This window comes from Coregonus clupeaformis, chromosome 36 (assembly GCF_020615455.1).
Source record: "Coregonus clupeaformis isolate EN_2021a chromosome 36, ASM2061545v1, whole genome shotgun sequence".
Classification (NCBI taxonomy): Eukaryota; Metazoa; Chordata; class Actinopteri; order Salmoniformes; family Salmonidae; genus Coregonus; species Coregonus clupeaformis.
Window position 1 is genome coordinate 20,651,375 of NC_059227.1, and position 25,736 is coordinate 20,677,110.

A 25,736-nucleotide genomic window follows, 5' to 3' on the forward strand; every position below is an offset into this window, starting at 1 on the left:
GTGCGAGGAGCAGAATGGGCCGGGCCGTGATGGCGACGCGCACCACTGGCTTGGTGCGAGGAGCAGGAACGACCGGCCGGACTGGCGACGCGCACCACTGGCTTGGTGCGAGGAGCAGGAACGGACGGGCCGGACTGGCAACAGCGCACCACTGGCTTGGTGCGAGAGCAGGAACGGGCCGGGCCGGACTGGCACGCGCACCACTGGCTTGGTGCGAGAGCAAGTACGGGCCTGGGCCGACGATGGACGCGCACCACTGGCTTGGTGCGAGGAGCAAGAACGGGCCTGGGCCGGACTGGCGACGCGCACCACTGGCTTGGTCGCGAGGAGCAGGAACGGGCCGGGCCGGACTGGCGGCCGCGCACCACTGGCTGCGAGGAGACAGGAACGGCCGGCGGACTCCGGCTTGACGCGCACCACTGGCTTGGTGCGAGCAGTGAACGGGCCTGGGCCGGACTGGCGACGCGCACCACTGGCTTGGTGCGAGAGCAGGAACAGGCCGGGCCGGATTGGCGACGCGCACCACCGGCTTGGTGCGGGGAAGCAGGAACGGCCGGGCCGACTGGGAACACGCACCACTGGCCCAGTGCGGGGATCAGGAGCAGGCCGGACCGGACTGGCGACACGCACCACTTGCTTGGTGCGAGGAGCAGGACTGGGTTCCTTATTAACCCCCACTCCTTCTGCTGCCTAACCAGCTCCTCTCGCCATGGCTCTCTCCTTCCTTCTCCCTTCTAGCCTCCGGTAGCGCCTCCCTCTGACCGAAACTCCTGCTCCTCTGAACCAATAGCCCCCGTGAATATGGTGGCCTCCTCTCCTAACCTGCAGATCCGCCCTGTCGCGGCCTCCTGCTGCCTCGTCGTCCACACCGTGTGCCCCCCCAAAAAACGTTCTTGTGGTTGCCTCTCGGGTCTCCATAGTCGGCACTGTTGGCGCCATTTCTCCTCTCTATACCGGGCCTCCACTGTCTCCTCCCAAGGACGGCGATCCATCCCAACCTGAATCTCCTCCCAAATCCAGGATCCCTTACCGTCCAGGATCTCCTCCCAGGTCCAGGCTGTCTGCTCCTGGACACGCTGCTTGGTCCTCATTTGGTGGGATCTTCTGTCACGTTCTGAAAGACGGGTCAGACCAAGGCGTAGCGTGATATACGTACATGTTTATTAAACCAAATAAACTACAACGACAAAACAACAAACTAAACGAAACGTGAAGTCCAAGGTAGCACACACAACATACCTTACACGGAACAAGATCCCACAACCCACTAGTGCCAATAGGCTGCCTAAGTATGGGCCCCAATCAGAGACAACGAACGACAGCTGCCTCTGATTGGGAACCACACCGCCAACATAAGAACCATACATACTAGATCGACAAACAATGACCAAACACAACAAGGAATATACACACCCTGACTCAACATATAAGCGTCCCCTGAGTCAGGGCAGACACTACACTGCACATTTGTGGCCTGCTGGAGGTCATTTGCAGGGCTCTGGCAGTGCTCCTCCTACTCCTCCTGCACAAAGGCGGAAGTAGCGGTCCTGCTGCTGGGTTGTTGCCCTCCACGGCCTCCTCCACGTCTCCTGATGTATTGGCCTGTCTCCTGGTAGCGCCTCCATGCTCTGGACACTACGCTGACAGACACAGCAAACCTTCTTGCCACAGCTCGCATTGATGTGCCATCCTGGATGAGCTGCACCACCTGAGCCACTTGTGTGGGTTGTAGACCTTGTCTCATGCTACCACTAGAGTGAAAGCACCGCCAGCATTGAAAAGTGACCAAAACATCAGTCAGGAAGCATAGGGAACTTGAGAAGTGGTCTGTGGTCACCACCTGCAGAACCACTTCTTTATTGGGTGTCTTGCTAATTGTCTATAATTTCCACCTGTTGTCTATTCCATTTGCACAACAGCATGTGAAATGTATTGTCAATCAGTGTTGCTTCCTAAGTGGACAGTTTGATTTCACAGAAGTGTGATTGACTTGGAGTTACATTGTGTTGTTTAAGTGTTCCCTTTATTTTTTGAGCAGTGTATATGTGTGAAATTTGTTTTGATTTAGAATGGACCATTATCATGCACCTGTCTCGAAACAGGCAGTGGGAAAACATGCCTGTCATCTATGCACTTAAATAGCAAATGGAGGACGCTTTTCCCGTGGTTAATTTTCATGCCAGCCAGGAAGGCTATACTCCTGTTGTAAAGAGAAGCAATGTGCTTAATATTAGGAAAGTTGAGAAATAAATACAGTAGGCCTAGTCTATAGAAAGCTGATGGGATCCTCCTCTTTTAATAGAGGCCATAACTACGTTTTCTCGCGCAATTGCATAGCCTATCGAAATGTTGCGCAACATAAGCTCGTGAAGTGTTTGATTCGATTTTCGATTACATTTGCATTGATGTCAGAGTGATTAGAGGGACAATAGAGTGCTGAGTACCAGGCAGTTAGCAAGTTTGGTAGGCTACTAATGACCATCAGCAGCATCAAAGCTTGGAGAAGCATAATTACCGTGACTAAACGGTTACGTGGAATTTGACTGCCGTCATGACTCGTGACCGCGGTGTGGCGTTAATACGGTCACCGTAACAGCCCTAGTTCTGCATAAAGGCCTAACTGGTAAAAGGCCTAACTGGAGCAGGAACAGAGAACCCTGCTGGGGAAAAAACTGCATAGACCAGCATATGCTGGTGACTAATGCTGCTTTTGCTAGTGACCAGCCTTTGCTCTTTTTGGACACTTTGATGCTGGTATGCTGGCGACCAGTTTATGCATATACCCAGCCAGATTGGGGATATCTAACAATTGGGACATTTATTCACACACAATCTGGCATGGACCAGCATCGACCAGCTTGACATTTATGCTGGTCTATAACCAACTCTAACTGTAAACAAAGCACCCTTTTCATATATGTTAATTGAGAGAGAATTTGTCTTGCTTGACAGTTAAACATACTCCATTGATTACCATAGAGATGGCATTCTGATTCATCTGATTTGTCTCGTTCCTACTGTGGTTTACGAAAGTTCAATCAGGCAGGCTGGCCTGAATGCTTGTTTAACTTCATCCAGTAAGCATAACATCATTCACTTTGTTTACTATTCTAAGGCATAGTGGGAATAAATACAAACGTATCATCATCAGCATAGCGCTTGTTTCTTCTTCTCTTTCCTATTAGCCACATGCTGTCACCGATCGTTGGAGGAAGTGGACCAATGCGCAGCGTGATGAGTGAACATACTTTTATTATATTTACCACACAAAACAAGTCCTAGGTAACAGACACAAACCATACACGGAACAAGATCCCACAAAACACTGTGGAAAACAGGCTGCCTAAGTATGGTTCCCAATCAGAGACAACAAGCAACAGCTGACACTTCGTTGCCTCTGATTGAGAACCACCCCGGCCAACACAGAAACACATGAGCTAGATAAAGAACCTAGAACACAAATACATAGAAACTACACACCTGGCTCAACATAACAGAGTCCCAGAGCCAGGGCGTGACAGTACCCCCCAAAGGCGCGGACTCGACCGCGCAAACATAAACCTCGAACAGGGGAGGGCCGGGTGGGCATTCCTCTCGGAGGCGGTTCCGGCTCCGGGCTTGACCACCACCCTCCAGCAATTCCCCCGTAGCGCCCCTGGTCGGTCTGGCCCGCTTGGCTGGAGCTGGACTTGACATCGGTGGAGCGGATTGCTTAGGCCCGATGTGGAGCAGCTGACCGGTACTGACCAGGCACCGGTGACCCAGGCACGGCTGTGCCGGACTGACGACACGCACCACAGGCTTGGTGCAAGCGGGAGCAGAACAAGTCGGACTGGGCTGACGACGCGCACCACAGGCTTGGTGCGGGGAGCAGGGACGGGCCCGAACGGGCTGACGGGCGCAACAGGCTTGCGCTGCGGGAGCAGGAATCGGGCCGGACCGGGCTGATGATGCGCACCACAGGTTTGGTGCGGGGAGCAGGGACGGCCGAACCGGGCTGACGACGCGCACCACAGGCTTGGTGCGGGAGTAGGAACGGGCCGGACCAGGCTGGCGAGCGCACCCTGGCTTGGTGTGGGAGCAGGAACAGGCCGGGCCGGGCTGGCGACGCGCATCACAGGCTTGGTGCGGGGAGCAGGAACAGGCCGGGCCGGGCTGGCGCGCGCATCACAGGCCGGGCCCGGGCTGGCGAGCGCACCACAGGCTTGGTGCGGGGAGCAGGAACGGCGGGCCGGGCTGGCGTACGCGCACCGTAGGCTTGGTGCGAGAGGCAGGAACAGGCCGGACCGGGCTGGCGACGCGCATCGCAGGCTTGGTGCGGGGACAGGAACAGGCCGGACCGCACTGGGAACACACACCACTGGCCTTACCCGGGATCAGGAACGGGCCGGACCGGACTGGCAACACACCTCAGTACCTCTCGCCGTGCCTCTACATTTTCCTTCCTCTACTCGCCAATGGCTCCCGTAACTCGGTGGCCTTCTCTCCTCGTCCCACTAACTCGCCCCTTATCTGCCTCCAGCAGCCTCGTCGTCCCACGGTGTGAGCCCCCCTAAACATTTCTTGGGCTTGTCTCTCCCCGTGGATATGGCCTCCATGGCTCTCGCCAGACTCTCCATCCTCTGCTCCCAGGTCCAACCTCTCTCCTCCTCACGCTGCTTGACCCAGTCGAGGTGGATATCTGCTAGAGTTACCTCTGGCGTTGGCTCCTGGACACGCTGCTTGACCCAGTCGAGGTGGATATCCGCTAGAGTTACCTTGCGTTGGCTCCTGGACACGCTGCTTGGTCCAGTTTTGGTGGGATCTTCTGTCACGATCGTCAAAAGGAGTGGACCAAGGCGCAGCGTGATAGGCGTACATCTTTAATGGAGTACTTAATACAATGCAACAAAACAACAAAACGATAGCGTGAAGTCCTAGGTAACAGACACAAACCATACATCGGAACAAGATCCCACAAAACACTGTAAGGAAAACAGGCTGCCAAGTATGGTTCCCAATCAGAGACAACAAGCAACAGCTGACACTCGTTGCCTCTGATTGAGAACCACCCGGCCAACACAGAAACACATGAGCTAGATAAAGAACCTAGAACACAAATACAAGAAACTACACACCCTGGCTCAACATAACAGAGTCCCAGAGCCAGGGGCGTGACACATGCAAAATGTCATTCACCTATTGACCTTATAGCCTATTAGCACGGCACAATAATTCACATTCCTCTCGCTTGCTGTTCAACCTATGGGCTCACTTTTGCAATTATCACCTTCCTCTCTCTCAACCAATAGGCGTGAATCTTGGGATGTATTTATTTGTTAACTTACCCATGTTCTCTCACTTGCTGTTTTTCAGCATCAGTTTGACAACCTTCCAGCACCACCAGGTTAAGGCCTGTCATTGGAACTCCCTTTCCCCATAGGCCTCTGTAATACATTGGATTCAACTACATAGAATAGGTGGTGAATGTGATGTATTGCCCGTGAGACCCCATGGCCTGTGGACTGTGACTGGCTGTGACTGGGGACCATCATCCACTCTACAGTCCCAAAGTATCCACCTCCACACCACCAGCAGCTACAATAACTTTAAGGCCCCTCATTGGAACTCCTTTCCCCCAGCCGAGGGTTTCGATGCCAGCTGCCCAGCAAAGGGCTACCTGTCATCAGCATCTGGCTCCGAGGAGCATTCCTCTGAGATGAGGCCATACCCCAAACTATATCATCAAATTCCATATTGCATTCTGTCTCTGTTGTTCATTCAGTTAAGCCTGTACTCGATTGAACTTAATCAATGAGATGTTCTTGCCTTTTCTGTTTGTCTGTGGAAAAGAAAACAACAACCAATCGATTTATACGTTGTTGTGTTGTGTGAGGATAAAGATTGCGAGTTAGAGACAGGGTCGGCTTTCATGCCCTTGTGTCTTACAATCAACAAAATACAACTGCACTGTGAGAGAGGCTATAGCATCAATCAAGTTCTTTAAATAGTCAACTAAGTTTTATCCTTGCTACAGTCCCACCATTTTCTGATAACGAAGGCCATTGTTCCTCTGTAATCAAATTAAGTTTAGAAACATCAGCAACCTCTTATCTTCTTTCATATACCGTTGGCCTACAGAGTTCTGCTAATGATGAAGCACTTTCTCTACAGTATATCTTACATGGCAGGCATGTAACTCATAATGAATTAGCCTTTGGATGTGTGTGTGTGTGTGTTTGTGTGTGTGTGTGTACATATGTGCATGCGTGAAGGGGGGTGGTTGGGGGTGAATCATCTATCATCTCCTCTGACAGGCGGAGGGGGAGTTGCAGTGACTATAACAGCATCCTCAGCAGTAATTCTGACTGACGTTGTGGTTGGTGGAACTCAACCTCTGAGGCACGCTGCACTGGGATTGGCAAATCAATAGCAGTCAATGCAACACCCACAAACACACACACAACAGCGGGAAAGGCGGAGACTGATCAATGTAACATACTGTAGTGTTGCAGTATATTCAAAATGACAACAACGTGTCAGTACCTCTCTATTCATAATAGCTCACAATATAGACCAGAATACTGTTACAATGAAACATGTTCAAATCAACAATAATGGGCCAATACTGTTCAATACCACACCGGCTGAGCTCTGCTAATGCAATTATGAACCACTACAACACACAACTGCAACAGCAAAACAAAATCCTCCAATACAACAGAATCATCGCTACCACAGCAATACATGGATGGACGACTGCCTCCCATTTCAGCACAGCTCACGGTGCTCACCACAACAGAATGTATTCATAAGGCTGTTTAAAAATTCTATTGCATTTTGAGATGTTTTACTTGTATGGCCCTTTTTACAATGCCATTGTTGCAGAGCGCTTGACAGAAGTCCCCAAGGCTCCAAGTGTGACTGTTATTCCCTCACAATAAGTCACAGCTCTTGACTTCGTCATGCCTCCTATTGCCTCCTGCCTTCCTTTTCTGCCAAAAGTTCTGTTCGGACAGGATAAAAGCATAGAGGTCCTCCTATTCAGCTCTATGGATAAATGATTTCCTTCTAAAGATTGAAGCAGTTGGAAACCATAAATTCCAAAGCTTTATGACATCACAAAGCGTAAGAACCCCCTAGGGATTCTAGACTTTGTCCACTTTCTATTAGTGGCATGGGAAAGAATTCATAAATGTCAGCAAACTAGAGCACATTTTACGTTGGACATAGCGTTAAAACGCACCAACTGGTGCAACCGGCCCCTGGTTAGGGTTGGGCTGTTATTAACATGGTGGTTCAGAAAGAGAAGGATTAATGACCAGTCTGTGCAGAGCAGTGGACTAGTCAGTATCTCACACAGTCTGGGCTGTGGTCTCTATGGGGAAAGACATGGTGATTGGAACAAATAATCAGTCTCAGTCTCTGTCAATGTCCGCTGGTCCAGTCCATTCAGGACACACATTCAGGACACACACATGCATTAATGCATGCATGCACACACGCACACACATACACTATCAATGATGCCTTAGTTTGGCTCACACACAGCTCTTCACACATACTTTACACACCCATCCTTGTCTTTATGCCATTGGAGTTTGCCGTCTCTCTCTAATATACACACACTCCCCGTCCCAAACAAAGAAAGACCTACTCCCCACAGACTAAGACCAGCCAGTGTAAGCCAACTGGCTCTGTTAGTCTTGGTTTTGTTGTCGGCCATGGTGGCTGCAATAGAGAGATAGGGGCCTGGAAGGGCAGATATCTCCCTCTCCTCCTCTCTTGTTCTCCCTCTCTTCTGATGACAGGAGAAACTTGGCAGTGTCCGCTTTCAACTCTAGCTGCCTAGTATGATGAATGCTCTATGTTGGCATAGGAATAGCTCTACACATACATACACACACGCACGCACACACACACACACACACACACACCCCTAAACCCCTCTCTCCAGCCTTGTTGAAAAGTGAGAAGAATATCAATTAATCTATTGATATTGTATGTAGTTTCAGTTAGTACATGAACTTTACAATGAAAAAGTAAACAGAAACGTTGAACGGCAACGTGGAATCAATGGAATCCTTGAGCGTTAAGACAAGATTAAGGTGCCCTGTCCCTCTGTGAGATGGAGAATCATGTCAAGGATGGAGGACGCATTTGTTTACACTAAATCACATTTTTTCTCCTTCACTGAAACCAAAAGGAAAGGAAGGCGAGGGGAAGATGAGGAGAAATGGAGAGGGTGCCATTTGAAGAGAAAGAAAAACATGTTGAAATATGAATATGAATGTATGTGGGTGTGTGTGGTGAATATGTGATCTGACAGGGGCAAGGGATGAGTATGGTATACAGTATGTGGTGTTGATGATTATTACAATTACAATGATAATGATAGCTATGATGATAACGATCAAATCACATTTTAATTGTCACATGCTTCGTAAAAAACAGGTGTAGACTAACAGTGAAATGCATACTTAATCTTCCCAACAATGCAGAACACAATGACAAATAAATGATATTTTGGGGGACAGGTTTACTGATGACCCCTGTGTCTCTCCTACAGGTGTCTTGTGCCCCCCCTTCCCCAGAGGGCCCCTTGGTACTAGGGGGTCAGGAAGGGCCAAAGGGGCCCTGGGCAGTGTGTCTGGACAGCAGGTACAGCCTTGCGCAACGGATACACACCAAACACTGCCGGGTCTACTCTCTGGGGTGAGTGTACACACACGAACGCTCACACACACACAGTCTTGTATAACTAACCTTGTGGGGACACACAATTCAGTCCCATTCAAAATCCTATTTTCCCTAACCTTAACCCTAACCCTAGCTCCTAACCCTAACACTAATTCTAACCTTAACCCTAAACCCACTAGAAATAGCATTTAACCTTGTGGGGACTAACAAAATGTCCCCAGTTGGTCAAATGTAGGTTTGTTCACTATTCTTGTGGACAAGTATAGTTAAACACATCCACACACACACACACACACACAAAGAAACAGCCTTGGCCAACACGTCCAAATCTCTGTGTCATGTAATCTGGATGCTATTTTGCAGGTTATAAAGGTATTTGACCTTCCAGGAGAGGCTGTGCCCCTGCTGTATGCCCAGGGCTGAGCTGGGCTGGCTGGGCTTGCCGGTGGTAGCATGGAGGGATGAAGAGATTAAGCCCCTGGATGGCCTATTAATTTTAGTGTTGAGAGACAGCACAGGTGTGCTGGCAGCAGCAGGGTAGGCAGTAGGTGGACTCTGAGAGGGAGGGAAGAGGTGAGGGGGGCGGGAGCAGGAATGAGGGGGCGGGAAAGCAGCAGTAGAGGTTTAGGGATTACCCTCGGCTGGCTGCCTGTTTACAGCAGGGTCAAGGGTCAAATGAACTGGTTGGAGGGAAACAGATTTACTATTGGTGACTGATGAGCACATACACATACGCACTCATTTCTCCTCACTTTTCATGATGTTACTTATAGTACTGCCCTCTCAGGTCAAAGTACGCCATAAAAGTCACCACACTCACTTCAGCTGTCTGTATTGATCTAATGATCTGTGTCACGAACCGGCTCAAGTTCGTAACAAAAGGGAGACACGTGGAGACAAGGAATACTTAAAGTATATATTTATTAACTAAAGTAAACTAACTGAAATAACAATGGGGTGTGTAATCAGTAATCAGTAGTGTAAGTGAGTGTTTGCTTGCATAAATGTAATATGAAAAAGTGTTGAGAAGTGCCAAAGCAAACAACCCAAAAAGGCCACAAAAATATCACAACCAAAGTCAAAGTATCTGCCTGGAGAGAGTCTCCTCAATGAATGTGGAAGAGGTCCATTTATGCTGGGACACACCCGGCCCAGGTGTTTCCCATGTAGCTGACGACCCTCCCAACTCCGCCCACCGGCATCCTAATAAGGAAACAAAAGCAAAGAGAGAATACGGCAGACAGAGTGGGAGGGTCGTCACACCCCCCCCCCCATAAGACCGGGGACCAACAAGGACCCCGGACCAACGTACCAGCCCCTGCGTCCCAAACCGACAATTTGTGCATGTTCACCCCTCCACTTGCCCCACCCATCATCCTCCTCTCCAGACCTCAGCAACCTTTACACAGGAAGCAACCTTTAAGAGGAAAGAAAAACACAAGACTAGGAGGGGACAAACAGGAAAGATAGAACATGACAAAATCAAACACTGGTCGGTCACATCAATATTCATGAACAGGGGCGCACGAGAGAGTGCATCAGCAATCACGTTATCAGTCCCCCGGATGTGCCGCACATCTAGATGGAAGGATTGTAAAAATAAACACCATCTCATTATCCTCTGATTAGGACACCTCATGGACCTCAAAAATGTGAGAGGGGTTATGGTCGGTGTAGACCACAATAGGTACTACACCCGACCCAACATACACTTCAAAGTGTTGTAGCGCCCATATAAGTGCTAATGCTTCTTTTCAATGACCGAATAGTTCAACTGATAATGGTTAAACTTTTTGGAAAAGAAACTAACAGGCCTCTCAACCCCAGCCACATCTGCTTGCAGCAACACTGCTCCCGCCCCCACATGACTAGCATCCACCTGCAAGGTAAATGACAAATCCACACGAGGAGCAGCCAGTACCGGAGTTGAAGTAAGCAACCTCTTTGCATCTTCGAAAGCCTGTTGACAATGAGAAGACCATACGTACACAGCCTTAGCTTTCAGCAAATCTGTCAAGGGAGCAACCACAGTAGAGAAGTTCCTACAAAAACCACGATAATACCCAATCATTCCCAAGAAACGCATCAGTTCCTTTTTAGTAGTTGGTAGTGGAAAGCATCAATAGCTACCACTTTAGCCCGAACAGGACGCACTTCACCCTGCCCAACCACCTTTCCAAGGTATGTAACAGTCGCCTGAGCAAACTCACATTTAGCCAAATTTATCGTGGAGACGACCCGCAGCCAGACGTTCGAACAAGGCTTGAATACGGGACAGATGTTCCTCCCAAGTATCTGCATATATCACTACATCGTCCAGATAAACAGCGCACCCGGCCACACCAGAGACAACCCTGTTCATAAGTCGCTGAAAAGTTGCAGGCGCATTACGCAGCCCGAAACTCATAACCCGAATACGAGTACAGACCAAAAGGTGTAATAAAGGCAGAGATTTCACGTGCCCTACTCGTCAGTGGCACCTGCCAATAGCCCTTTAACAGGTCAAATTTGCTCACAAACTTAGCTGCGCTCGACTTGATCAACGCAGTCCTCCATCCGAGGAAGAGGAAATGAATCCGGCTTAGTGACATCGTTTACCTTACGGTAGTCCGTACAAAATCTGTTTGTTCCATCCGATTTACTGACCAAGATACAGGGAGAAGCCCAACTGGAGAAAGAAGGCTCTGCTATTTTACTCTCCAGCATGTACCTGACCTCAGCATCCAGACAACGCAGTTTCTCTGAAGAAACTCTATAGAACCGTTGACGAATGGGGTCAGCATCTCCAATGTCAATATCATGTTCTATTAAGTTTGTACGTGTTGGTGTATCAGAAAACAACCCTGGAAATCTCCGAATCAGACCAACCATCTCTTTCCGCCCATCAACAGGTAGATGAGTAAGAAGGCTATCTAAAATCTCCAGTGTCTCTGAATTCTTCAATCTACCCTGCAGTATGCAATCGTCGGGACCAGAAACATCTTCCTGCTCCTGCACAGACCTAGCATGACCAGAATCCAGGGAATAAACAGTATCAGCCAAAAGAACAGCCTTACCGTCCTCTGTAGACTCCTGTTCAGTCTCAGAGGAACGTGCATAATAGGGTTTTAACAAATTTATATGGCACAGTTGGTGTGCTTTCCTCCGTTCTGGAGTGGCAACTAGATAATTTTGCTCAGTGTACTGGCGCACCACTGTATATGGACCTTGAAACTTGGCTTGAAAAGGAGAACCAACAATTGGCAGCAGAGCCAGAACCTGATCACCTGGACTAAAGTGACGAGGCTCAGCTCGCCGATCATATATGCTCTTCATCCTGTCCTGTGAAGATGATAGCTTCTCTTTAGCCATTTCACCAGCGGCATACAAGCGTCGCCGAAAATCACACACATATGATAACAGGGACTGAGGAGAATCGGGAGACTTCCAGTCATCCTGGAGAACAGATAAAAGCCCACGCACCCTATGTCCAAACACTAGGTCATTTGGGCTAAAACCTGTGCTCTCCTGTGAAACCTCCCTAGCAGCTAACAGTAACCAAGGCAACCCCTCCTCCCAATCCTTATCCATCTCAGTACAATAAGCTCTCAACAAAGACTTAAGCGTTTGATGGAAACGTTCCAGTGCTCCTTGACTTTGGGCATGATAAGCGCTAGACAAGTTGTGTTTAATATGGAGTTGTTGGAGAACCTGTCCAAAGAGATTAGAGGTGAAATTAGATCCTTGATCACTTTGAATGACCTTAGGGATTCCAAACAGTGAGAAAAACTGAGTCAAAGCTTTTAACACAGACTTAGTCGTGATAGACCGGAGAGGATAGGCAGCAGGAAACCTAGTGGTCTGACACATCACAGTCAACAAATAATTACTACCCTTTCTGGAACGAGGCAGAGGACCAACACAGTCAATAATCAGATACTCAAAAGGTTTACTGAGTACAGGAATAGGGAACAGTGGTACCGGCTTAATAGCTTGATTAGGTTTACCAGTTAATTGACAGGTGTGACAAGTTGATGAAATCAGAAACATCCCTCTTTAATCTTGGCCAAAAAAAATGTCGTAATATGCGATTGTAGGTTTTTCTCACACCCATATGCCCAGCAACGTCGTTGTGAGAAGTTGTCAGCACCAACTCACGAAGCTTAACTGGTACCACAACCTGACTAATCGCCTCCCCCAGAAAACAACCACCATGAGACATCCACTTTCTCATCAGGACCTCCTCTTGGAGAAAATAGCCCTGTGCGACATCTCCCAACTGTTCCACAGGCACAATTTGGTCCCGCAACTCTCCTAATGTAGGGTCAGTCCGTTGCGCCTCGATTAAATCGGAGCTGGATACAGATAACGGGATAACAGGGAAAACAGTAACAGACTTCTTTATGGTATTCTCGTTAGCCAGCTCCGTGACCAGGTCGTCATGGATCATGGAACGCGTCACTGCACACGCAGAAAACACCTCTGGGAAATTCTGCGCACTCTCATCAGGAATCCCTACAATTGACGGCTTAGTGGAAACCACTAAAGATGGAAACGCGATAGGCCACACACGCTCCCCAGCCAAGTTATTTCCAAGGATCACGTCAATACCCTCAATAGGCAATGAAGGACGCACCCCCACAACAACCTCACCTTTCACCAGTCCACAATCCAACATCAGTTTATGCAATGGAACTGACAGAGTGTTCAAACCTATTCCCCTAATTAGAACACTATTCCCCGAATCAGTCTCCGCAGAGAAGGGTAACACAGATTCCAACACAAATGATTCAGAGGCACCTGTGTCTCTTAGGATCTTTACTGGCACTAGGTTCTTACTTCCTACCATAGACACAAAACCCTCCGTAACGAAAGGTAAATAGTCGGGATCAATATAACCCTTCACCTGGCTCTGGGCATGAGACAATGCGTCAGGAGTGAACTGATGTGGAACAGGCGCGGCTAACGCTGCAGGCCTCGATTTACCATAAGCACCTGTACTGAATTTACCCCTAGACCTAAGAATCGGACATTCATTTTTCCAATGACCTAATTCTTGACAGTAGTGACACTCTTGACCAACGTCAGTTTTACCACAGGTATCAGGCTCAACCCTAGTTGAATGAAACTCTGCCCGGGAACCGAAGTATCTCGGCGAGCGAGGCCCAAATCTCTGCGAACGCCCCCACTCACTCATTTTACATTTACATTTTAGTCATTTAGCAGACGCTCTTATCCAGAGCGACTTACATATATATATATTTTTTTTTATACTGGCCCCCTGTGGGAATTGAACCCACAACCCTGGCGTTGCAAACGCCATGCTCTATCAACTGAGCTACATCCCTGCCGGCCATTCCCTCCCCTACCCTGGACGACGCTGGGCCAATTGTGCGCCGCCCATGAGTCTCCCGGTCACGGCCGGCTGCGACAGAGCCTGGATTCGAACCAGGATCTCTAGTGACACAGTTAGCACTGCGATGCAGTGCCTTAGACCACTGCGCCACTCAGGAGACGGGGTTCTGCAAAAACATTTGTGAGTCAACACATATTCATCTGCCAAAACCGCAGCTTCAGCAACAGTCTTTATTTTTCGTTCGTTAATGTACGTCGCTATACGATCAGGGATTGTGTCCTTAAATTGTTCTAACATAATCAGATCACACAGCCCTTGGAAAGTCATAACTGCAGAGGCAGAACACCAGCGATTGAACTGTGAAGATAATATTCGCGCAAACTCAACATGAGTCTGCTGATCATCCCTTTTTAAAGTTCTAAATCGTTGGCGGTAAGCCTCAGGGACCAATTCGTAACTCTGTAACACAGCCGTTTTAACCTTCTCATAACTAACACTGTCTGCTACACTAAGAGCTGAATATGCTTATTGCGCTTTACCAGTCAGCACACACTGCAACATCAAAGTGCGATCAGAATCAGGCCAACTCCTAGCGTCAGCAACACGCTCAAACAACGAAAAGAATGTCTCCGGGTCCTTTTCATTAAACTGGGGCAACAACCGTAAATTCCCAACAATATCAAATGTGTCTGGATTACGACCAAAAGAGGAACGACCCCTAGGTAACTCTGGGTCACCTTCCCAGAGCAAACTCTCCCCCTGAGAGCTTTCCTTCCCTAACCAACTCTAGTCGCTCTTGTTGCAGCTTGATTTTAGCACGCTCCATATCCTGTTTAAATTCCAATTCCTTTCATATTTTACACGATCATGCTCCATTTTAGCTTGTTCATGCTCCAGCTGTAACAGAAGCAGTTCTTTCTGCTGTTCAAAAAGAAGACTACTATGACTAACCGATGGAGCGGTCATTGTAACATATCGGGGAGACAACGTGTCCTCAGCAGAGGCTGCCCCAGTGGTAACATCCAGAATACCACTCTCCATCAAATTGGCCTTCAATATTAACCTAATAGAATTTTTTAGGCGTTTATCACTAATTTCAACCTTGTAGTGTTCAGCAACCTTCAACAGCTGTTCTTTAGTACATAATTCTAACAGTTCTTCTGATGGAAAGCGAATGAACTCATCTACATTAGACGCCATAATCAGGAAAAAATAAATAAATATATATCATAATAATCTTGCTCAACCCCTCTGCTGAGCACACCAGACACAAGAGAAATGACAATCACACCGAGCACCACAGAAGAGAGCTGGGATATGGAGCTTCCCCATAACCTACAATAACTCAACCCTAGTCTTCGTGTGGATTCGCGGTGGGTAATTACGCACTGTAGCCCGCTGGCAAGGAATTAAACCCCCCAGCACGCTGGTAGATTCCACCAAGCCACGGATGTGCCCCCGAGACAACTGCTCAGTCCACAGACACCACACAAAAATAACAAACATTTAACCATGCCCAACGTATCCCAAAACAAAACACGTCACTAAGCCTATCAGGGGAAAAAGCTATAGCTCCGGGTAGCAAATGTCACTACCCTACCCAATCTCCCACTGAGGTACACAGCCGATTGTACTCACCTCCTCAGACCGATGCCCCAACAGCGAGTAGAGCAAGAGTTTCCAGGCTGGGCAGGGACTGGAAACTAACCACTATACTCTCTCCAACGCAGTACACAACCCAAAGGAAACCAACACTGGGCCTATCAAACTCAAACAAACTAACAAAATTTACAAAAAAAAAACCTACAGAATTGAACATTAACTCCACGTTCTCCCAAAACACAACCAGTTCAAGATCCCAGACGAGCCCCCACTTGTCACGAACCGGCTCAAGTTCGTAACAAAAGGGAGACACGTGGAGACAAGGAATACTTATATTATATATATATTATAGTATATATTTATTAACTAAAGTAAACTAACTGAAATAACAATGGGGTGTGTAATCAGTAATGTAAGTGAGTGTTTGCTTGCATAAATGTAATATGAAAAAGTGTTGAGAAGTGCCAAAGCAAACAACCCAAAAAGGCCACAAAAATATCACAACCAAAGTCAAAGTATCTGCCTGGAGAGAGTCTCCTCAATGAATGTGGAAGAGGTCCATTTATGCTGGGACACACCCGGCCCAGGTGTTTCCCATGTAGCTGACGACCCTCCCAACTCCGCCCACCGGCATCCTAATAAGGAAACAAAAGCAAAGAGAGAATACGGCAGACAGAGTGGGAGGGTCGTCACAATCTGTGTGTTGGTTTTCTCTGCCACATTAGTTTGATGGACTGTTGTGATAGCAGAGCTAGATAAACAGGAGTTTATCCCTACCCTCAACACTCACACCAACACTGCAACATTGTGGGGGAGAGAGAGAGAGAGAGAGAGAGACATCATTAAGCGCCATGGTTTTTCCTGACTACCTGATCAGGGAATAATACATTTATAACTAGGGGCCAGAGCTGTGTGAAAGCAGGATTGTTCCTTTGATCATGGCTGTTCATATAACCTTTGACCCTACACATACATAACTACCAGTTCTAGGAATATTTTAGGATACAAACAGTGGACAAGTGTATGTTATAGTGGGGAGAGAGAGATAGAGAGATCAGGGAACCAATATAAACAAGTTAATTTCACTTAGAGGGCATTTTGAAGATGCACACAGGTGCTACCAAATGCGTCTACAACATACTGTTTATATATATATATATATATATATATATATATATATAAGACCTCAATTCTGTAGGACAGTTCTGAATATGTGACCTCACACAACGTGCATCCTTCAGAAAAGATCGTGAAGATCCTTTTAGAGTCCTTGATTTATAATCAACAGAAGCTAAGACAGGATCATCTCTAAGCTCTTCCATCCAAGCTCTGACTAATACAATAATGACAAACAGCCAACATCAGCAGAGGAAAAAAGCCAACTCAACCAATTGCTTAATCAGCGTTATTCTGTGAGTTGAGTGAACTTCAAAAGGACAAGACTTTGAGCTAACGTAATGTGTTAAAGTTTGTTTACTCAACAAAATCTGATCGAAGTGAGCTGAATTTAAACAAGCTTGTTGAGTAAAATTACAAATTCATGTTTGCTCAAAACCACACTCCTCATTATCATATTTCCCAGCATGCTCTATTTCAGGTTGATTTTCAGAATAGTTTGTTTCAATACCTGTATTTTTGCAACATTGGATTGGTTGATTAATCTTATGCTACACAAACATAAATAACATACACTTTTCGAAACAAATCCAATATGTTAGTAGTAGGACGTATTGCCCCGTTACTGAGATGGCTGTTCCAGTTTACATGATTTAGGTAGTGTGATGCGCAGGAGAGTAATACGCTTCCAAAGAGTTTATTCTGTCGATAAACAGTTGCGCAAGCATGTGACAACAAAACTCAGGCACAGAGGAAATATCTACCCTGGCAACAATGAGGTAAGGGTAGCTCAACCGAGCTATACACAGCTCACACCAAACAATCACCCAGACAGACAAGGAAGCAGAGGGAACACTTATACATTGACTAATTGGGGATAAGGACCAGGTGTGTGTGATAAATTAGACAAGACAAGTGGAGTGATGATAAATGGATCAGCAGCAGCTAGTAAGCCGGTGATGACAAACGCCAAAACCTGCCCGAACAAGGAGCGGAGGCAGCCTCAGCGGAAGTCGTGACAGTTAGTCTCTTTACTCAAACTTCTCTACCCCGTCAATCATTCTCAGTGCAGATTGTGGGTGATTAGAAGTGCCAATTGTTGGATATTCTCATTCTGTCTTGATTCCAATAGGAATTACACATCACTTTGCATGTCAGCATAATGTGACTTGCAGACTTGATGTGGCCTGTAAATCAGGGGTTTCAGACCACTGTTTGGGAATAATGGGAAACGGAGGCTTTCTGAAGGCTTTGACGCTTTCATCAAATTGAGCTTCATTATCTGTTCGCAATGGACATTAGTGACATCTGCTGGTCAGCAATAAATAGCAGCGTGTGATTATCAGATATACTTATTTTTCTCTTCACTGTTTTATTCAAAACTCCATGGTGCAGCGGTGAATAGTTAGCTTTAGTAGCCTATAATCAGTTGGAATACCAGGTTTACATCTTATATCATTCTTCCCTTTTTTGCCATCAAGTTGACTATTTTTCAAAAATCTATGGCATTATTTAGGATGCTTAAGACAGAAGCTTATACTATACTAAATAAAACAAATTATTGGAACAATAGTGCAGAAAATAATCGTTAATAAAGCTGCATACAAACAAACAGTTTGTACTTTCTTGAGTAAGGCAGCTCCAAAATGCAGGTGTTTCAGCCTAGCTCAGTGCTTTCTGTGGTGGTGGTGGGGCAGCCAGCGGAAAATACGTAGCATAGGGGTTGGTAATGTTCTCTAGTTGCCCTGTGATTGGCTCAGTGTTCTGTCACTCATGGGGACACTACGTCACCGCAAAATCTTCGGGGAGAGCTCGAAAATTCAAGCCCCTTGGTTGCTGCCATAGAGTTACATTACAGGTGCCCATCCAAGAAGGCTCAAGGTCATTGGCCACAGATAAAATGACGTCAAATCACGTTATATCTACCGTAGCTTTGATTGGACTGATCATGTCAACATCATACTTTTAAAATCCTAGCTAGCAAACTAGCAGTCATCATCATGAATCAAGTCGACAATCTACTGGCAAATCCTTGTCATATGAACAGAAATTATGAAGAGAAATTATAGATAAAACGTATAGGTGCTCATCGGCCATTGGACATGAACATTACACAACAAGTTGGAATTCACAAATTCAACAATGAGTGGTTTGGAAGGAATCAGTGGCTAACTGCAAGAGTTGCAAAGCAATCACTTGCCTGCTATTCAGTGGAGTGGGTGTGTGGTCCAAGTCTGGGTTTAAAGGTCTCTTTTCCAAGTTTAAAAGGATTAACATTCAACACTGGCCATGCTGTCAATCCAGCAAGACTTCTGCAGCGTTCAAAACAACTGGAAACTCGGAACTGGGAACTCTCAGACTTCAGTGAGTTCAATACAACTGGGAACTCTGAAAAAAGCTAGCTCCAACTGGGAAAATAAGTTTTGAACGGTCATCCAGCTCAGAATTCCAAGTCGGGAACTCGGGCCTCTTTCTAGAGCTACGACCTAAAGATCACTGATGTCATGATTCGACCTTGTTTTTTTCAGAGTTCCCAATTGTCTTGAAAGCACCATAAATCAACAGAATGCCAGACTTTGATGACAAAGTTTGATTACACATTTGCCCATGAAGGACCACCGTGCCACCTTTGTGTTCAAGTGAGCACAGCACAACAAGGTGAGTCCAAAAATGTATTGTATGCTGCTGCATAAATTATGTAATATGCCAAGGAGATAGGTATACTGTAGCTAAGAAAGTAATACTAAGTGTATGTTGTGTAGTAATGCTGTTAGCTGTTGTTAGCTGTTAGCTGTTAGCTGTTAGCTGTTGGTAGTGCACATGTAGCCCATAGCCTGTTTTAGAGAAATGTCATCATTGAATATTGTAAGAGCTTTCATTGTCTGCTTATATGCCCCCTTTATTTATCCACGGTTCTGACTTGGTGTACAGGGAGAATACTTTAAGAACGGCCATGTTCTGAATTCTGTCGCTGTACATTTCAAAAGTGCTGAACAAATAGTTATATTGACTCTGTCCGTCCTAGCTCACTCATTAACGTCTTAATCGAAATTACGGATTGCCTCTTATCTGCTCGTCGTCCCCTCATGCCATAGTTTGTACATCTCAATTGTGAGTAGAAACTACATTTATTTAAGCAAGTCAGCAATATCATCTACAGTGGGGAGAACAAGTATTTGATACACTGCCGATTTTGCAGGTTTTCCTACTTACAAAGCATGTAGAGGTTTGTAATTTTTATCATAGGTACACTTCAACTGTGAGAGACGGAATCTAAAACAAAAATCCAGAAAATCACATTGTATGATTTTTAAGTAATTAATTTGCATTTTATTGCATGACATAAGTATTTGATACATCAGAAAAGCAGAACGTAATATTTGGTACAGAAACCTTTGTTTGCAGTTACAGAGATCATACGTTTCCTGTAGGTCTTGACCAGGTTTGCACACACTGCAGCAGGGATTTTGGCCCACTCCTCCATACAGACCTTCTCCAGATCCTTCAGGTTTCGGGGCTGTCGCTGGGCAATACGGACTTTCAGCTCCCTCCAAAGATTTTCTATTGGGTTCAGGTCTGGAGACTGGCTAGGCCACTCCAGGACCTTGAGATGCTTCTTACGGAACCACTCCTTAGTTGCCCTGGCTGTGTGTTTCGGGTCGTTGTCATGCTGGAAGACCCAGCCACGACCCGTCTTCAATGCTCTTACTGAGGGAAGGAGGTTGTTGGCCAAGATCTTGCGATACATGGCCCCATCCATCCTCCCCTCAATACGGTGCAGTCGTCCTGTCCCCTTTGCAGAAAAGCATCCCCAAAGAATGATGTTTCCACCTCCATGCTTCACGGTTGGGATGGTGTTCTTGGGGTTGTACTCATCCTTCTTCTTCCTCCAAACACGGCGAGTGGAGTTTAGACCAAAAAGCTCTATTTTTGTCTCATGACCTTCTCCCATTCCTCCTCTGGATCATCCAGATGGTCATTGGAAAACTTCAGACAGGCCTGGACAAGCGCTGGCTTGAGCAGGGGGACCTTGCGTGCGCTGCAGGATTTGAATCCATGACGGCGTAATGTGTTAATAATGGTTTTCTTTGAGACTGTGGTCCCAGCACTCTTCAGGTCATTGACCAGGTCCTGCCGTGTAGTTCTGGGCTGATCCCTCACCTTCCTCATGATCATTGATGCCCCACGAGGTGAGATCTTGCATGGAGCCCCAGACCGAGGGTGATTGACCGTCATCTTGAACTTCTTCCATTTTCTAATAATTGCACCAACAGTTGTTGCCTTCTCACCAAGCTGCTTGCCTATTGTCCTGTAGCCCATCCCAGCCTTGTGCAGGTCTACAATTTTATCCCTGATGTCCTTACACAGCTCTCTGGTCTTGGCCATTGTGGAGAGGTTGGAGTCTGTTTGATTGAGTGTGTGGACAGGTGTCTTTTATACAGGTAATGAGTTCAAACAGGTGCAGTTAATACAGGTAATGAGTGGAGAACAGGAGGCCTTCTTAAAGAAAAACTAACAGTTCTGTGAGAGCCGGAATTCTTACTGGTTGGTAGGTGATCAAATACTTATGTCATGCAATAAAATGCAAATTAATTACTTAAAAATCATACAATGTGATTTTCTGGATTTTTGTTTTAGATTCCGTCTCTCACAGTTGAAGTGTACCTATGATAAAAAATTACAGACCTCTACATGCTTTGTAAGTAGGAAAACCTGCAAAATCGGCAGTGTATCAAATACTTGTTCTCCCCACTGTATGTTTTTTGAAAAGACAGTAAATGAGGCTGAATGAACTGTTTCGCTTCCAAACAAGGCTCCGCTGATTACCAGGTGTAGCAGTGGTACGGATTCACTCCATGGTGCTGAAAAGAAAGCTCTGCTGTTGGGACAGCTTTATGTAGGCCTTAACATTTTGTGGGCACCGTTTGTCACCGTTATAGTGCAATTCATTTCTTGTTTAGTGTTGTGTAGTGACTTTGCTGGCATGCATTAAAAAAGTAATGGGGGAGTTTGCCCCACCAAGATTTACATGCTAAAATCACCACTGAACGGGCCTATTTATATAATGAATATGAATTTGGGGGGCAGAAATTATTAATTATTATTAATACTTAAATCCAAACTGGTTCTCTAGCAGATTAGTAAGAATGGCTCACCCCATCTTCAAGATAGGCCTTTTTCCCTTCATTCAGATTTCAACCTCTCACTTTCGGTTATTTGAAAATGAAATAATCTCAAAAATATCGCTATTTTTAAATCAAGCCATAGAAAGCTGGTTGCAATTTCAGTGTAATCCACCAGAAAAGCAGAACAAATATTATAACAAATATTATGGTTAAACTCATAAAAAAACATATATATATATTTTTTAAAGATCATATATTATCTTTGTAAATGATATCATAAATAGGACTGGTGGAGTTGCCACACATGCAGTTAACAAAAATATATGGAAATGTCTGCTCTATCCAAAATTACAACCAACTGATTGCAGCACTACCGCAAAAATTGAGGAGGCAAGTTGAAAGGGGAGAAGGTAAAGAACTTGTCTGTCGGCCCTGCATTAAAGACCAAAATTGACTAAAGGAAATTGTGATAAAGAAAAAAGTATACCACTTTCATTTAAGGACCAAAAAATGTACAGCTGTCCCATACAGGTTACAAAATAGTTGGTAGGAGATTTTCAATGTACCGATTCCATGGCACATGGTTTATGAACTGATACACAAAACAACGCCACATTCAAAATTTTAAGTTTTTCAATTTAAATTATTATACAAAATGCTTGCAACCAATACAATGTTATATATTTGGGGGATACAACCAACCCAGCTCTGCATATTTTGCTGCAAAGAGACAGACTCATTAGATCACTTATTATGTTTGCTTGTTTTTGGTCGCAGGTTCAGGAATGGCTGAAAAATTGCAACATTTACTTGGAGTTAACTCTGCAAATAGCACTGCTGGGTGATTTGAAAAGCCATAGTCAATCGATCAATAATATAATAATACTCTTAGCAAAAAGGTTTACCTTTAATTTACAATTTGTAGAAACTATGAGAATAGAAAGGTTCAGAACATTTGTGAAACATCACAGCACAGTGGAAAAATATATGGCAGCAAGAAATCAAAACTGGATGGTCTTCAGAGATAGATGGGAGAGGTTGAGGATAGCTGCAGGCTGGGACTAAAAACAAACAAAAGATAACTTAATCTATCTGCAATATTAAGGTTGAGTGAAAATACAGTGCATTCCGAAAGTATTCAGACCCCTTCCATTTGTCCACATTTTTTTACGTTACAGCCTTATTCTAAAATGGATTAAATAAATGTTTTCCCATATCAATCTACACACAATACCCCATAATGACAAAGCGAAAACAGGTTTTTATAAATGTTTGTAAATGTATTACAAATAAAAAACAAAAATACATTATTTACATAAGTATTCAGACCCTTTGCTATTAGACTTGAAATCGAGCTCAGGTGCATTCTGTTTCCATTGATCATCCTTGAGATGTTTCTACAACTTGATTGGAGTCCACCTGTGGTAAATTCAATTGATTGGACATGATTTGGAAAGGCACACACCTGTCTATATAAGGTCCCACAGTTGACAGTGCATGTCAGAGCAAAAACCAAGAGATGAGGTGACTGGATTGTGTCGAGAAACAGATCTGGGAAAGGGTACCAAAAAATTTCTGCAGCATTGAAGGTCCAAGAACATAGTGGCCTCCATCATTTTTAAATGGAAGAAGTTTGGAACCACCAAGACTCTTCCTAGAGCTGGCCGCCCGGCCAAACTGAGCAATCGGGGGAGAAGGGCCTTGGTCAGGGATGTGACCAAGAACCTGATGGTCACTCTGAAAGAGCTCCAGAGTTCCTCTGTGGAGATGGGAGAACCTTCCAGAAGGACAACCATCTCTGCAGCACTCCACCAATCAGGCCTTTATGGTAGAGTGGTCAGACGGAAGCCAATCCTCAGTAAAAGGCACATGACAGCCTGCTTCGAGTTTGCCAAAAGGCACCTAAAGGACTCAAACCATGAAAAACAAGATTCTCTGGTCTGATGAAACCAAGATTGAACTCTTTGGCCTGAATGCCAAGCGTCACATCTGGAGGAAACCAGGCATCATCCCTACTGTGAAGCATGGTGGTGGCAGCATCATGCTGTGGGGATGTTTTTCAGTGGCAGGAACTGGGAGACTAGTCAGGATCGAGGGAAAGATGAACAGAGCAAAGTACAGAGATATCCATGACGAAAACCTGCTCCAGAGCGCTCAGACTGGGCAAAGGTTCACCTTCCAACAGGACAACGACCCTAAGCACACAACCAAGACAACGCAGGCGTGGCTTCGGGACAAGTCTCTGAAAGTCCTTGAGTGGCCCAGCCAGAGCCCGGACTTGATTCCGATCGAACATCTCTGGAGAGATCTGAAAATAGCTGTGCAGCCTGACAGAGCTTGAGAGGATCTGCAGAGAAGAATGGGAGAAACTCCCCAAATACAGGTGTGCCAAGGGTCTGAATACTTATGTAAATGTAATATTACAGTTGTATTTTTTATTTTATTTTGCAAACATTTCTAAAAACCTGTTTTTGCTTTGTCATAATGGGGTATTGTGTGTAGATTGATCAGCTATATGCAAATAGTCCGGGTAGCCATTTGATTAGCTGTTCAGGAGTCTTATCGCTTTGGGGTAGAAGCTGTTAAGAAGCCTTTTGGACTTAGACTTGGCGCTCCGGTAACGCTTGCCATGCGGAAGCAGTGAGAACAGTCTATGACTAGGGTGGCTGGAGTCCGACAATTTTTAGGGCCTTCCTCTGACACCACCTGGTTAGAGGTCCTGGATGGCAGGAAGCTTGGCCCCAGTGATGTACTGGGCCGTATGCACTACCCTCTGTAGTGCCTTGCGGTCGGAGGCAGAGCAGTTGCAATACCAGGCAGTGATGCAACCAGTCAGGATGCTCTCGATGGTGTAGCTGTAGAACTTTTTGAGGATCTGAGGACCCATGCCAAATCTTTTCAGTCTCCTGAGGGGGAATAGGCTTTGTCGTGCCCTCTTCACGTCTGTCTTGGTGTGTTTGGACCATGATAGTTTGTTGGTGATGTGGACACCAAGGAACTTGAAGCTCTCAACCTGCTCCACTACAGCCCTGTCGATGAGAATGGGGGCGTGCTTGGTCCTCATTTTCCTGTAGTCCACAATCATCTCCAGGTCTCTGACCTCCTCCCTATAGGCTGTCTCATTGTTGTCGGTGATCCACTGTTATGTTGTCTGCAAACTTAATGATGGTGTTGGAGTCATACCTGGCCATGCAGTCACAGGTGAACAGGGAGTACAGGAGGGGACTAAGCACGCACCCCTGAGGGGCCCCCGTGTTGAGGATCAGCGTGGCAGATGTGTTGTTACCTACCCTTACCACCTGGGGGCGGCCCGTCAGGAAGTCCAAGATCCAGTTGCAGAGGGAGGTGTTTAGTCCCAGGGTCCTTAGCTTAGTGATGAGCTTTGAGGGCACTATGGTGTTGAACGCTGCGCTGTAGTCAATGAAAAGCATTCTCACGTAGGTGTTCCTTTTGTCCAGGTGGGAAAGGGCTGTGTGGAGTGCAATAGAGATTGCATCATCTGTGGATCTGTTGGGGCGGTATGCAAATTGGAGTGGGTCTAGGGTTTCTGGGATAGTGGTGTTTGATGTGAGCCATGACCAGCCTTTCAAAGCACTTCATGGCTACAGACGTGAGTGCTATGTGTCTGTAGTCATTTAGGCAGGTTACCTTAGTGTTTTTGGGCACAGGGACTATGGTGGTCTACTTGAAACATGTTGGTATTACAGACTCAGTCAGGGACAGGTTGAAAATGTCAGTGAAGACACTTGCAAGTTGGTCAGCGCATGCTCGGAGTACACGTCCTGTTAATCCGTCTGGCCCTGCGGCCTTGTGAATGTTGACCTGTTTAAAGGTCTTACTCACATCGACTACGGAGAGCATGATCACACAGTGGTCCA

The 25,736-nt window shown here is 46.1% G+C and overlaps 1 protein-coding gene across 1 annotated transcript in view; it reads left to right on the forward strand.

The window, feature by feature from the left end:
- Nucleotides 1-25,736, forward strand: part of LOC121552631 (methyltransferase-like protein 24) — a 72,571-nt gene that overhangs the window by 11,815 nt on the left and 35,020 nt on the right. Inside the window, exon 3 of the mRNA XM_041865603.2 lies at nucleotides 8,549-8,694. Coding sequence (XP_041721537.2) covers nucleotides 8,549-8,694 — 146 coding nt within the window. The remainder of the gene's footprint in view (nucleotides 1-8,548; nucleotides 8,695-25,736) is intronic.